This window comes from Crotalus tigris, unplaced genomic scaffold, assembly GCF_016545835.1.
Source record: "Crotalus tigris isolate CLP2741 ecotype Arizona unplaced genomic scaffold, ASM1654583v1 scf7180000024388.1695876, whole genome shotgun sequence".
In the NCBI taxonomy this organism is placed as follows: Eukaryota; Metazoa; Chordata; class Lepidosauria; order Squamata; family Viperidae; genus Crotalus; species Crotalus tigris.
The window spans coordinates 238,046-252,972 of record NW_024100558.1 but is presented as its reverse complement, the minus strand read 5'-3'; the positions used below and the strand labels follow the sequence as shown (position 1 = coordinate 252,972).

Sequence of the window (14,927 nt, the reverse complement as noted above, 5' to 3'; positions counted from 1 at the left end):
AAATGTTAAAGAAGACAAATCTTGCTTGAAGGCATTATTTCTAACCAAGGCAACTGCCAGACTATCTGACACTGCAAGCTGGACTATAGCGTGGAAGAAACAAGGCAGAGGAAGGAGAAAGACAAACGTTCATATACCTAAACTTGCACTATTGTGAGCCATCATTTCTTAACTTTCTAGTGTTTTTTTTTTAAAATTATATTGTAAAAATCCACATCACTTACCATTTTCAACTCAAAACTTTCCTTTGCAATTTCCCTAATATGTGCATAATATTTAACATAAATGTCCCATGTCATGCAATTTTACTGAGGTGTGAAGATTACTTTTGATCCAGTCTGATTCAGAATCGACTCTGAACATTCATTTCAGTGATTTGATCTTAAATTGACTTGTTTCAAAAGTTAGATTTCATTCAGAGTCTTGCTTTCAAAACGCACCTCTAAACCGAAGTTTCCACAGTCCTTGTTTTCTATGGCCTTTTTTCTTTTGTTTATCTCATTCTGCTTTTTAAAACAGATTTTCCTTAAAGTTCTCCCCCTTCCATGCTTGATTTATTGTGCAACACCTTCATCTTATTCTATCTGAGCCTGCTTTTATGCACTGTTTTTATTGTTGCAGCGACTTCTTTGGCCACTGACCATAAATAAATAGAAATACATTTCAATTTTCAACTTTCCAAAGGCTGCTAGGCCAAAATGCGTCAGGGGTCCAATCCAATAGGGCCCTGCTTAGGTTCTTATGTACATTTGAAGTCAACCACAATCATTCTCATAACTCTTACAGTATAGGCTCATCTAATGCCTTGATCCAGTATTTGAGGGGAAAAAACTCAATTTTTCAAAGCTTTATGGAAAGCTAACAATTTTGGGAGCATGAAAACCCAGTGAAATATAAAATATGTCAGAGGTAGCTGTGGTGGGGGTGGGATGATAAAAAAGTCAAGATGGTGGGCACAACCATCAAAGATACACTCCATTTGTATGCATGTGACATGTTAAAAAGGGGATTTCAGTAATGCAGTTGCAGCCACACTCTTGACTATTTTGATTCTCCCTCTATAGACACTTCTGAAATCCATCCATCGGTCCATCCACCCATCCATCAGTCCATCCACTGTCCATCAGTCCATCCATCCATCGGTCCATCCATCTGTCCATTCCTCCATCCCTCCTTCCCTCCCCAAGATTTTAATATTCAATTTTCTAAATTTTTGTTTTTATACAAAAGGTAAGCAGATAAAGATGTCTTTAACTTTCCTCTGTGGTCCCTTTGCAGCTGTGATTGTGGGAGGGGTCGTCGGGGCCCTCTTTGCCACTTTCCTGGTGATGCTTTTGATCTACCGGATGAAGAAGAAAGATGAAGGAAGCTACACGCTGGAAGAGCCCAAACAGGCAAGTGTCACATACCAAAAGCCTGACAAGCAGGAGGAATTTTATGCATAGACTGGAACTTCAGGTGCCTCACAATCTCTTTCAGTCTCAATGCTGTCCTTTTTTAAAAAACAACAACACTACAAACCCATCTCTGATTCAACTTGTCTCTTTCTAATCAAGTCTATCAAGTTTAACTCAAAAGTTTGAAGAAACCAACCATTTTAAAAAGAGTTGCTCATTTTTAGAAGGCAACAAAGCTGACTTGCATTGTAGCATGGGAGATCCTGAAAGGAGTGCCGAAGTGGGGGACCCAAGAGATAGATCTTTTGACTGTCTCCTAGAAGATCTTCTGGAATTAACAGGAAGTCCTGGTCTCATGCCTAACTCAGGACTAGAGCACTGATCTTTTTTAAAATTAAGTGGACACTTTTGGTTGTCGATACTTTCTGATACTATTGAAGACAAGGGTTTGACTTCATGTGGTAGAAGATGCAATATTTGATAGAACGGCTGCTCATAGGCCACCACCTCTTCCAACTGAGCAACTGTGCTGGAGTTGACCCTTGGGATTGCTTCCTTGAAGATATCATCTGGTTTGCAGGGGCACTCCTTGTATCTTGCTTCCTTTCTCCCTTCATCTCATCACTGTTCACAGCCAAAAGACATCAGATGCTACCTTTCTCTTGCAAACCCACCCTAAGCTTGCCTTGCTTTCCAGCTGAAGCTTGTGCCCAGATTTATTGGGATTCATTGTGACGTTAAATCTTGATTAGCACAGTATTGCAAGTCTAGGCAAGAGGCTGAAGAGCATTTTTCTAAGATATTGATCATGAGGAGGAGATGGCAATACCCATTTTTTTTAAAAAAAATAAGTCAAGCTATCTTCTAAAATCCTGTAGGAAATAGATGATATTTCACACATCTTGATGAATGGTGTGGTCATTTCTTCATTGGCGGGGGACTGGTGGGAGGTTTATTGGGGAAACCAAGAGTAGAGTGATGTGAGCCTAGATCTTTGATTCCATGGAACTCTGTAAATAGATGAAATAAGTACAGTATATAGAGGGGGGGGGGAGAATCCTGATTCTTCTGAAGCAGTAAGTGGTAGAGTAACAGTAAGCATAAAAGAGAAACGTTTCGGTCAAGTTTGTTAAGCAAGTTCATATTTTATAACAATGTAGGAGAGGTGACTGTGCTGACCCCAAAGAGTTATAAGGATGTTATAAACCCCAGTCTGAACAAAGAACAAGAATAAAAATGGTAAATGATCCAGATAATTGGAATGTTGGAAACCATGCAATAAAATCAAGCAGTGGAAAGAACCAGTGTTTAACCTATTGGAAGGTGAAGTCAAAATAACAAATATGTAGTAATTGTTTGAAAAAAGACAAATGAATGATAAATGTGCTGTAATTATGTCAGTAATAGAATGTTGTTACAAGATGCTTGTTGTTCTTGATAATTGATAATTCCTGTTGCATTAACTGAATGTTGTACACATGCACCTTGAGTAGAGTGCAATGACCAAAAGCTGTGATCATATTATTTGTGGTTGTGAAGAAAGTAGAAAGGATGTAGAGTTGTACATTAACACACTCCCGACAAATTCATATGGAGAGAAGCTGGGAATTATGTTTTTAAAAAGTAGTGAAAATGGAAAAAATATCAAAGGTGCAGATAAGTAACTTCCAGCATCTAAAAGCTTGTCAAAGCCATTGAAGGGGAAAAAAGAGTGTTGTTTTTAGAACAATAGTAATTTTTATTGAATTTTCAAACCAATACAGTTAATTATAGTAGTACTTCTAGTAATAAAACAAGTAATAATGATTAAGAACCAAATTAATACACTTCATTTCATTTCAACCATCTTGAGTAAATTATACATCTAAAAAATTAAACAGCGCAAAAGAAAAAAAAGAATGAAAAAATATAAAAAACATAAACATTGTGAAAAATTAGTACTTTTCTATTATGTTAAAGTAATAGTATTGTATGATATTTATTCAAATTGTTACAAATTAGTTTTTAAACTTCATGTTAAATCTGGAGCACCTATAATCATATCATCCAATATTGCCTCTTGATTGCTGCAAAGTTGGAGAATTCACAAATTTCATTAAGCCATGCTCTGGAATCTTAAGGATGTCTCCTTCTAGTAATATACCAGAATCACTTAAAAAGAAAAAGACAACAATTCAGATTTGATATATCCAAACCTTTTTACAGATACACAATGCTCAAACTTTTAGAAAGTACAGGTAGTCCTTGATTTATGATCACAATTGAGGCCAAATTTCTGTTGCTAAGTGAAACATTTGTTAAATGAGTTTTGCTCCATTTTACAACTTTTCTTGCCACAGTGGTTAAATGAATCACTGTGCTTGTTAAGTTAGTAACATGGTTGTTAAGTGAATCTGGCTTTCCCATTGACTTTGTTTGTCAGAAGGTTGCAAAAGATGATCACATGACTCTGGGACACTAAACTGTCATAAGTACATACCAGTTGCCAAGCATCTGAATTTTGTTCCCGTGACCACAGGGATTCTGCAATGGTCATTAGTGTGAAAAATGGTCACAAATCACTTTTTTCAGTGCTGTTGTAACTTTGAAAGATCACTAAATGAACTGTGGTAAGTCGAGGGCTACCTGTAACTTATTAACATTCCTCAGCTTAAGGAACAAAAAAAAATAGCTGTTCAAAACAAAATGAAAGAAATTAAAACACCAATGTTTTAGGTAAAATCCTATATATCTATCACATAATATTACAATCATTTGAATGGGGAAATGGAAAAAAAATCCATTCCTTCTACCCATTCAGCATCCACATGTTGATTTGCCCACATGTTCTCCAACATGTGGTTTAGAAGAATCTGAAAGTGAAAATGAATGTGTTAGTTAGGTATCCTCTAATATACAGAGGACAAGGACCAACAGATGGAGTGGGAATAATACATTCATCCCCCATTTTCCCTTCATGCAATTATTATTGGGCATGTCTGAGTGGGTGGGTGTTTGAACTAATTGATGCAGTGGTGGGATTCAGCCGGTTCCCACCAGTTCAGCAGAACCGGTAACCAATTTTTTATTGCCCAGGCCCAGAATGGACTTCTGGAAGCGGCATCCACACAGAGAACTGTTTATGGACATATTTGAATCCCACCACTGGTTCTAGTCCCGTCCTAGGAATGAAAGTCAGCTGGGTGACTTTGATCCAATCACCAGGAGACTGTGAGTTCTAGTCAGTGGTGGGATTCAGCTGGTTCGCACCAGTTCAGCAGAACTGGTAGCTAACTTTTGTTGCCCAGGCCCCAAACGGACTTCTGGAAGCGGCATCCACACAGAGAACTGGTTGTTCACATATCTGAATCCCATCACTGGTCTGATGGGTCCATTGTGCAAGATGGCACCCAGTGAACTCTCTTACTATGGATATAAAAATTCAGCGTTTGCCAACTTTGACCTTGAACAAGCTAAAAAGGATTAGGCCTGGTTAGCATTTGGATGGGAATCCAGTCAAAAAACATCCGAGAAGAAGACCAGAATGGGAAATCCAACTTCTGAATCATTGCCAAATTCAAACAGTCATCAGGAGGGGAGCCTGACTTGAGAGACACTTAAATTTGTTGAATTGAAAAACAACAAAAATAAAACTGGCAAAAGGGAAAATGTTGAAATTACATGTGTGTGTGTGTGTGTGTGTGTGTGTGCGCGCGCGCGCGTGTGTAACTGTATGTTCAAACTTAAGATATTTGAGAGCATATGCATATTTTTATTCTCAGCCCATATTAATCCACTGAGGGACAATTCCATCGAAGGTTGTGGACCATCTTCTATCAGTGCAGGTTGTTAGAAAGATGTTTTTTTGACCTCTCTAGGACTGAGAGAAAGTTGCTGGCCCAAAGTGACCCAGCTGGCTGGGTGCTTAAGGGAGGACTAGAAGCTGGTTCTCTCTCTTCCTAGTCCAGCTTTTTAACCACCCTATACACAATATTGGTGGGCTTGCTGTTGCTCTCTTATCCCACTCTCACCACCCTCCCATCTCTCTACACCAGATCTTGTGTGAAAGTACAGAACAGTGGTCCCTGAGCTCTGAGAAGGTTGCTAAGCTTAGCAGTCATTTGGATTGTTCAGCAAACTTTGATTTAAATGACTCAGCAATGTCTGAATCTATTTATGGCACACCATAAAGATTTCAGTTGATTCAAGAGACTTTTTTTTGTCCATTCCAATGGGTTGAGAGAGATTTATTCCACAGATAATATGCAAAAGTTGCAGCTGTAGATAGCAAGAAGAAATAGGCTTCATTTTAAGAATGGTTTGATGTCAGGACATGGAAAATTGCCTCTAGACATTTTGAAGGAGATTTTATGAGCCTTTCTTAACAGCGGTACAGAAAACTCCCATTCTTTAGTTATAATGATTGAGAGGGAGAACAAACAGGTTTGATTTAATGTCTTTAGTCTCACAAGGAAGGAAGGTAAATCAACAGGGAGAAAGGGAAGGAAAAACAGAACAAAATGTTATGCTTAAATTCCCCTCCAGACAGAAAAATAAATGTGGTTATCCCCCCCCCCAAAGAACAGAAATCTGTTGGATTCTTGTTATTGGGGTGGAAGTTGGAATTAGTAATTGTAACCAAAAGGTTTGAACTGGAGAAGTTGAGTAGTCTGCTTTAGCAGAATAACAGAGTTGGATGGGACCTTGGAGGTCTTCTAGTCCAATCCCCTGCTCAAGCAGAAAACCCTATGCCATTTTAGACAAATGGTTATCCAATCTCTTCTTAAAAGAGCTTAGTTAACTAGTTAGCTCTAACTGTAGTTAACTAGTTAACTATGTAGTTAACTAGTTAGCTCTAACTTAGTTCCTTTTAATGATAGAAAGAATATACTGCTCATGAGCTGTTGAGTTTGGTGTTATGGTGTTATGCTATGCTGCATAAACATTCTTCAATCAGCACTCTATAGTTGTGTTGGATAATATTTCCCATCATTCCCAAATAGGGACACCACATGACTATAAATTATGGTGTTCACATTCCAATACAACTGTAGTCACCAAGTTGGGGAGGACTGTCCTTGATTTCAAGCTTTGCAGTGAGCAAACAGTGGTTGTCTGAAGCCTCCCACTTATATTGGGATTAAGCCACACATTTCCAATTCCAGACATCCTATCAAAGAGTAATGTTTCTGGCTGTCTTTGCTTCTCAACCTCAAAAAAGCTTCTATGTTTTCCCTAAGGATTTTTGATGACAGTGTTTCTCAATCTCAGCAATTGTAAGATGTGGGAAGTTTGATTCCCATAATTCCCCAGTCAGCATAGCCTTTGAAGTCCACACTTCAAAAGTTGCTGAGATTGAGAAACACCAATCTATGGTATCACCAGGCAGAAGAAATCTAGGATTGAGGCTCTTAAGTTCTAGAACGCTTTCGCTAGTCTGGTACCTTCTAGATGTGGACCAGAATACAGCTCCCAAAGTTTTCAACAAAGATAGCCAGTGACTGGCAATTCTAAGAGGTGATGATGAACCAGAGATGGGAACCTTATGGTCCTCCAGATGTTGCTACATCTCACCAGCCACATCTAGCATGGGGAATAATGTGAGATGCTGGGAATAACATCTGGAAAGCACCAGTTCTTTGCCTCTGGCCTTGAGCAACCAAATGTTCAACTGTGTTGAGGCTTAATTTGTGCCTTGAAGGCTAAGCTATTTTGGAAGGCGCAACTAACAAGGAAAGAAATGATATCCTTCTGCAGAAATAACAAAAATGTCTCTTCCTCCTTCCCAGAGCTCTTCACAGGGAGTTCTCTTGCCATCAACTCTTGCTCTGAACATGCCACTGAGAAATCTTTCAGAAAGAACTGCCTTAAATCTTAATTCATGTCAGGACCAGCACAACGGACAGCCAATCACTCTGGTAAAAGATTTATTTTGAAGAGAAAGCCTTATGAAGTCTCACCTTTGAACAAATTGCCATTTCTGTTCATTAGTGTCTTCAAGTTCAATGCTATGTGTGTGAGTTTAGTTCTTTTCTAAATTATGTTCAGCATTCTAGACCAGTTTGAGTATTGTGCTTGGAAAGAATGGTAGCTCAGTTGCAGAACCCCTGCCTTGTAGAGAAAAAGTTTCAAGTTTAATCATTAATATCTCCAAGGTAGGACTGAAAAAAATACCTACTTGGACAATTGCTGCTAATCAGATTAGAAGTCTGAAATAGGTGGCTGTAGGAAAAGCATTCTTGTACTCCACTATGGTGTGTTTAGATGCAGATAATTTTCTGTGATCCATCTATACGTGTGTTTTGTGTGAGTGAGAAATCAGAAATAGCTTCTTTAAAACTGACAATCAGAATAAGAGCAAAAAAAATACCATATTCATACACTGTTTTATACAACTTTTTTCTAAAAAAATCCTTTTATCAGTAAAACAGCTTGCTTGCTGCAGAGACTTCACCTTTGTTTGTGTCTCTCAAGACAAAAATCCAGTCTACCAGTTTTGTAAATAGGAAACAAAACGTGTATAAAAATTTCAGAAATAAAGCATTAAGATGTCTATCTCCCAATTAACTCTCAAAAAGAATTGAAATGGCAGTGAATAATTTCAGCAGAATTTAGATAAAATAGCCCAAATGATATTCTGTGCTATTAACTCCGGGGAGCAAAGCATGTAAATATTTTAAAGGATAAAATGTCTTAAAATAAAACAAGAATGTATATAACTTCTAGAGATTAGTATCAAAATAGCTATTTAGTGTCTGTTTTTAAAAAATGGAGGATGGATGACAAATTTCTTTTAAAAAGAACCACATGTTTAATTGTTTTTGACCAGAGTCTATGGCCAAAACTTTTAAAAATTATTAAAAATATTTTTTTTTGCCAATGTAACACTGTAATGGTAATGTCTATTTTTTTTTAATTACTCTTGTGTTGCGCCCATTTATAAAAGGGAGCCAAAATAAAACACAAATGCTAACTTGAAGTCTTTGGTTTGTACTTTTTTTTAATACTTTGGGAAGAAGCAAACTGAGGGTTTGATATAACCCTCTGTTGGAGAATCATTCATATTAAGATGAATTTGTTCCAGCAATAATGCCAAGATTTGTTCAGAATTCTAGATTTACAGCTTAATCAGTTTGTAGCCATTGGCTTGGGTGAAAAAAAAAACTGATTTGAGACTTGATTCCAGGTAAAAATTATAAACTTGCAAATTAATTTACCAGGAGGATTTCTCATGATTAATAGAGCCACTGTGCCATGAAGATTAATGCTTTAGAGTTCAAATACTCAGATATGAAAATACAATAAGTTAACCAGCCATGGAGGGAATCAACATGTCATTTGCCATAATATTCTCTTACCAGAGCAGTTGTTTCCAGCTGGGGACAATGCTAGGTTGTTTAGACTGTAAGACTCCAGGGGCAGATAATTTATACTCCAGGGTGTTGAGGACTTGACTTTGGAACAGCTGAACTTGTAGCCTTTGAAAACTCTTAGGGAACAAATGAACTCCAGGAGAGCTGAGATAAATATTGCCATCTTCAAGAACAGATACAAGCTGCAAATCAATAAAGGAGAATATTTGTAGCTCAGGGTTGAAATGAGGGATCCTTGGTGCTCTCTGAGCTTGGTTGTTTTCTTGCAGACATTTCATTACCCAAACCAGGTAACATCATTGGTGTTAGTCATCATCAGTGCTAACACTGATAATGTTACCTAGTTTGAGTAATGAAACGTCTGCAAGAAAACAACCAAGCTCAGAGAGCACCCAGGACCCCTCAACCTGCAAATCAAGGCATCTGGTTTCCATACCAGGTAAAATTCTAGAACAGATTATTAAGAGGAAAGGATTATGAATATGTAGAACCTGATACATTACTCAGCAGAGCCAACCTAAGTGAGAATTGTGTCAAAACCATGCAATGTAATTTAAGCAAAGCCTTTGTTATACTTGTACATGGTTTTTGACAGGTTGGAAAAATGTGAATGGATTCATGGTGAAACCACAGCTGCACCTACTTGGAGAACTTGCCCTGCATTCACCAACATTTTTAATAAATGACTTGGGAGAAAGTACAGGAGGGATGTTGTAAAATTTGCAGATGACACTAAGCAAGGAGGCATAGCTATCACCAGGAAGACAGACTGTATTCACACAAACACATGCCTCAATCTTTATTTGATTTGGGGTTCAGCACAATGTGTTAATCCATCCATTGTTGTCTTATAAACCAGTGGTTCTTAACCTTTTTGAACGAATTGCCCCTTTGAGCCAATGAAGAAGTTGTCATCACCCCCCTCTCAATCACAACATAAGAAATAATTCTTCAATTTATGCAAACATTTTTTTGTTTTCTTTAAAATTGTCATCTGGACATATCGGTGCAAATAATTTATTTCCAGTCTTTTTCCCATATCTCAACTGTGTGAAAAATTTTGGTGCCACTCGTCACTTTATTCCAAACTTCGTGATACATGTATTTCATTATTATCTTATTTATTCAAGACACTTAAATGTAATGACCACTAAAAACAAAATTCAATTGCAAGAAAGTGAAATGCCCGAAAAGAAAAATAATAACATTTAATGATTGAATTACAAATTTAAGATGCAAAAAGAAATATAAAAAGGGCATAAGAACAAACTGCAATGTGCATGAAGATAAGTGATACGTATTCACATATGTACAGCATTCTGTACTGAAGCTAGCTAGAGGAACATTTGAAAACACAATTCAATCCACTAATAGCGAGCGATCTGATGTTTTTGTACGACAGATATACAGTGATTTACTGTACGAAAAAGTCTCAAAAGTGTCCTCAAAACATCTCGCTCCATTGCCCCCATATTGCCCCCTTTTTGTTCCTTTGCCCCTGCGTTGCCCCTTTTCATTCCATCGCCCCCCTGAAAAATGAAATTGCCCCCTGGGGGGCAATATCGCCCAGGTTAAGAACCACTGTTATAAACATAGTTTATCCTATATAAGTCTCTCTAATTGTGGTTTATTCAATCATACAAGGTTAAACAAATGTGTGAACTCATTCACAGTCAAGATCAGGGGTCTTCAAACTTGGCCCTTTTATGACTTGTGGATTTCAACTCTCAGAATTCCTCAGCCAGCGTGCCTGGCTGAGGAATTCTGGGAGTTGAAGTCCACAAGTCATAAAAGGGCCAAGTTTGAAGACCCCTGGTCAAGATAGAGAAAGAATGTTCGGCTAAAATGCTCAGCCCACAACATGAATATAAAATTCAATAAATGAGTTCAAATTAAATATCAAAAGGAGTATATTGAGGAGGGGAAAGATATAATCCAAGAACAGTACTCATGTTTGAGTTTGATTCTGTTGCATTATCTAGTGCAACCTTAGACTACCTTAGAACTGTGTAAGGCCCAGACTCCAAACTTGGCAACTTTAAGAGTTGTGGACTTTAATTCCCAGAATTCCTCAGCCAGTCATGCTGGCTGGCTGAATTCTGGAAGTTGAAGTCCACAAGTCTTAAAAGTTGCCAAATTTGGAGACCCATAATATAAAACCAAGTCCTCTGAAGAATACAGTATTGAAAGAGCCAGCTATGTATAGCCTCCTTTCTACAACACATCAGAAATGGATTTATTTCCAACCTTTCCAGTGTTATGAATGGAATAGAATAAACATGATCTGCCTCTTAATCCAGGAGTAAAGATCAGCAGATACTCAAGAAAGGGATAAGGAATAATATACTTATTTACTTTTGTTTAATTCATAAAGCTTGCTTTTTATCAAATGCAAATGTGCACTTTTGGTTCCGCTATTCAGGTCTCAAAGAGCAAGAACTCCTGGGACAGACCTTTATGAAACAACCTATTTTTGAGCCTGCAAAATTAACCTCAACTGCACCATACTCAAAATATTCCTGCTATTAGCTTCATTCAGTAGAGGGAGCAACTGAGCCAAGGACAGCAATTGACAATCCTAAAGAAGTTTTAAGAGAGATAGTGAAGGAAGAGGAGAAGGAGAAGGAGGAAGGGCCCAAGACTGGGAAAAATAGAGCCACTATACATTTAGGTTTCTTTTTGAATTCCAGAAGTTAAATATTTTTAAACGTTCTTTAGTATTTTGAAATGGCCATTGCTCAATAGCTCTAATGCACTTGATAATAATTTTAGACCTGAGATGCACATTTCAAAACCTTTGTGTAGGATCCCCAGAAGTCTTCTAATAACAGCCAACAAATTGCCTCTTGCAATGCTACCAGTGCATGTGTGTGAACCTATTAGTTGCATTCAATTTTGTTGAAATTCATTAAATTTGGTCCTGGCTGAATTGCTCTTAGAAGTGTGGTCCTCCTGCAGAAAGCTAATTCTCTTTATTGGTCCCCTTGGTATGCACTCTGGATTTTATGATCAGGATATCCTATCTCGTTTTTAGATGGCATACTAGCACATTGTAACCAGCGGTGGGATTCAAAATGTGAACAACCGGTTCTCTATGTGGATGCCACTCCCGGAAGTCCATTCTGGGCCTGGACAACAAAAAATTAGCTACTGGTTCTGCCGAACTGGTGCGAACTGGCTGAATCCCACCACTGATTGTAACTAAGTAGAATAACTTAGCATGGTTGTGATTGTCCCCCCCCCTCCTTCTGCAGGCTGGAATGCTGGACTTTCCAACATGAAAGATTGCTATGAGGACAGAAGTAGCATATTTCAGTTCCCAAACCATCAGTGATTTGCAATTTACAATAATTGCAATTAATATATCAGCCATGGTGCTAAACCAGTGGCTATGTTTATTTGGCACCATTAAGCCAAAGCAAGCAAATCATATGATGACTGTTTTATGTCTGGGGTGTCTAACCTTGGCAACTTTAAGACTTGTGGACTTCAACTTCCAGAATTCCTCAGTCCACCCTTCTTAAAGTTACTAAGGTTGAGAAATATCATTTCACGGAACTTAAGTCCTATCGTGATTAGTTTTGTTTAGCCACTGTGGTTTTAAGCATGGTTTATGATCACTCTACTGTGTGAACTCAGGCTTAGTTTGAGAAGTTTCTCTGCCATTGAACCCATATGTCTATATTTCATCTTATATGGGTAATGGAACAGTTGTTTTCATTCAACAGGGCTAAAAAACTTTAGTGATAAATGCACTGAGCAATGGAATGGCTAAGTCCAGGATAGCCCACTCTCAGGAAATTAACTCTTCACCCCAAATTTTGCCAGGGGCACCAAATCAACTGGCAGAACTAAGTTTTAAGGTGCTTCCAGAAAGCCAGAAGGTGGGGTAGACCTCATGGTGGCAAGATGTTCCAAAGAGAGGGGGAATAGCAGAAAAGGCTGTTCTATTAGACCCCATCAGCCAAAAACTCCTTGACCTATGGAGTCTGCAGCATACTTTGCTAGAGTGAATAGGGTGAGCCCATTCCATTGGGATTGCATCACACTTATGTTGGAAGCACTGAGACACTTCCTTGTTGAAAAGATTAGCCAATGAAATCACCATTGCATGTGGGGACACCCAGTTGGGGGCTCCTTTCATGTCCTCAGCAGGAGCTGGAGCCAAGGACAGGAACTCACCCCATCTCTTGGCAGCACTCGGGTCTCAAACGTGGGTTTGCTAACTTCCAACCCAGTGTCCTAACTATACGAGCCACCATGCTCCTTGGCTCCTCAGATAATCTGGTCCCATGCCATGGACTTAAAGAAAGAAGTTTGTGAGGTAGCTCATATTCAGAGAGGCACCACCACGATTTCCCCAACTTTGCATGTTCTTTTATTCATGCAAAAAGGATTGCTGCTTATTCTCTTGATTAGAATCCAGGTACCTTATTTACATTTTGTCTGAAATTAATTCAGTTGATTCTTTGAAATGTAAATGCTTGGAGTGCAATGGCTGAAGAAAAAGTGGAAATTTGTCCTCTAAGGAGTGACAGGCGATGTAGAAATAATTGGTAGTTCAAATATGTGTGAGCAAGTGCATTTAGGATTGTTACAAAATCCTCAAAGAAAGGAGACAGAGCTGTAAATGTTTTGATTACAAACCAGAAATTGCTGGTAGATTTTGCCCTGTAAGTTGCTTGCTCCATTATTCAATCAATCATATGGAAATATATTTTTAAACAACCACTACTGTGCTACAAGTATGAGATGAAAGGTTGTAATGTTTCCCCAGATAGCATACACAGCTGTGATATGATCTTCTCTCTGTACCCTTCTGCTGATGTTTTGTACAGATAGTTTTGACTTACAACCATTCATTTAGTGACCATTTAAAGATTCAATGGCACTGAAAAAGTGACATGACCATTTTTCACACTAACAACCCTTGCAGCATCCCCATGGTCACATGATCAAAATTCAGACGTTTGGGAACTGACTCATATTTATGACAGTTGCAGTGACCCGGGGTTGTATGATCCTCTTTTGTGACCTTCTGACAAGCAACATCAATGGGGAAGCCAGACTCACTTTACAACCATGTTACTAACTTAACAACTACAGTGATTCTCTTAACAGTTGTGGCAGGAAAGGTTGTAAATGGGGTAAAACTCACAACAACTGTCTCACTTAGTAACGGAAGTGTTGGGCTCAATTGTGGTCATAAATCAAGGACTATCTACAGTGGTGGGGTTCAGCCAGTTTGGATCGGTTCGGGAGAACTGGTAGCTAAATGTTGTTGTCTTGTAGAAAAACATAAGAGACTTTTACGAATTCCAGGGGGTTTAGCAGAGAGATTTATTGTGCAAGGTTCAGAAACAGTAATAACAAGCAATTCTGAACACTGAGGGCGGGTTTAAACTACAGTTTTATACTTTCCTTTTCTCAGGAACAAAGGAGCACACATAGAAATCTACATTGTAATACATCAGATTCATTTCTCACGTATTAAATTCATTTCTCATGGGCATACAATGGAGAATCTGCTACATACATTGTTTCCAAGTGCAATGCGCATTTGGTTAGTCACAGATTGCTAACACAGCTTTATTCCAGTAATTATGCACACACATCATTGTTTTAATGATTTTTCATTATTATTATTATTATTATTATTATTATTATTATTATTATTATTATTATTATTTCACATTATTCTATATTATTCTACCTTAGTCCCCCCTTTGGAAGTTTTCTTGCTTAAACTCTGATTCAGGATCTTTAGTGGGCACCATTTTGTATTCCCATAAAGCTAACATTGTTTCATGTTTTGCAGTTAATTGGGCTGTACTTTCTGAGATTCTTCGAATCATCGTTATAACACAGGGGAGTAAGCAGGGAATCAAAATACATCCTAGAATTAACAATACTGCTATAACTATGATGGTTTGTAAGCCTGGTAACTTTGGCCACCATCCTGAAAATATGTCTTCCAGATTAAATCCTTTCCAGGTTTGCACCGGAACATGAACTAGTTTGACCATTCTATCTGTTATGTCCTTCAACACTTTTCCACTTTCATCTACTTCGATGCAACAGTTTGTTAGGTTGAATTTTCCACATACCCCTCCTTCTTTGGCCAACAGATAGTCCAAGGCTAACCTATTTTGCATAATATATGTCCTCGATTTCACAT

At 38.1% G+C, this 14,927-nt stretch overlaps 1 protein-coding gene across 2 annotated transcripts in view; it reads left to right on the top strand.

Annotated features, from left to right (window-relative positions):
- The window catches only part of SDC3 (syndecan 3), a 183,347-nt gene extending 174,992 nt beyond the window's left edge, over window positions 1-8,355 (top strand). The window contains exons 5-6 of one of the 2 annotated variants that reach the window (XM_039329166.1): window positions 1,279-1,394; window positions 7,166-8,355. In XM_039329166.1, coding sequence (XP_039185100.1) covers window positions 1,279-1,394; window positions 7,166-7,312 — 263 coding nt within the window. In that variant the 3' untranslated portion in view covers window positions 7,313-8,355. Of the gene's footprint in view, window positions 1-1,278; window positions 3,316-7,165 lie in introns of those variants that run through there. The other variant, XM_039329167.1, reaches the window with a different exon arrangement.
- The last annotated feature ends 6,572 nt before the right edge of the window (window positions 8,356-14,927 follow it).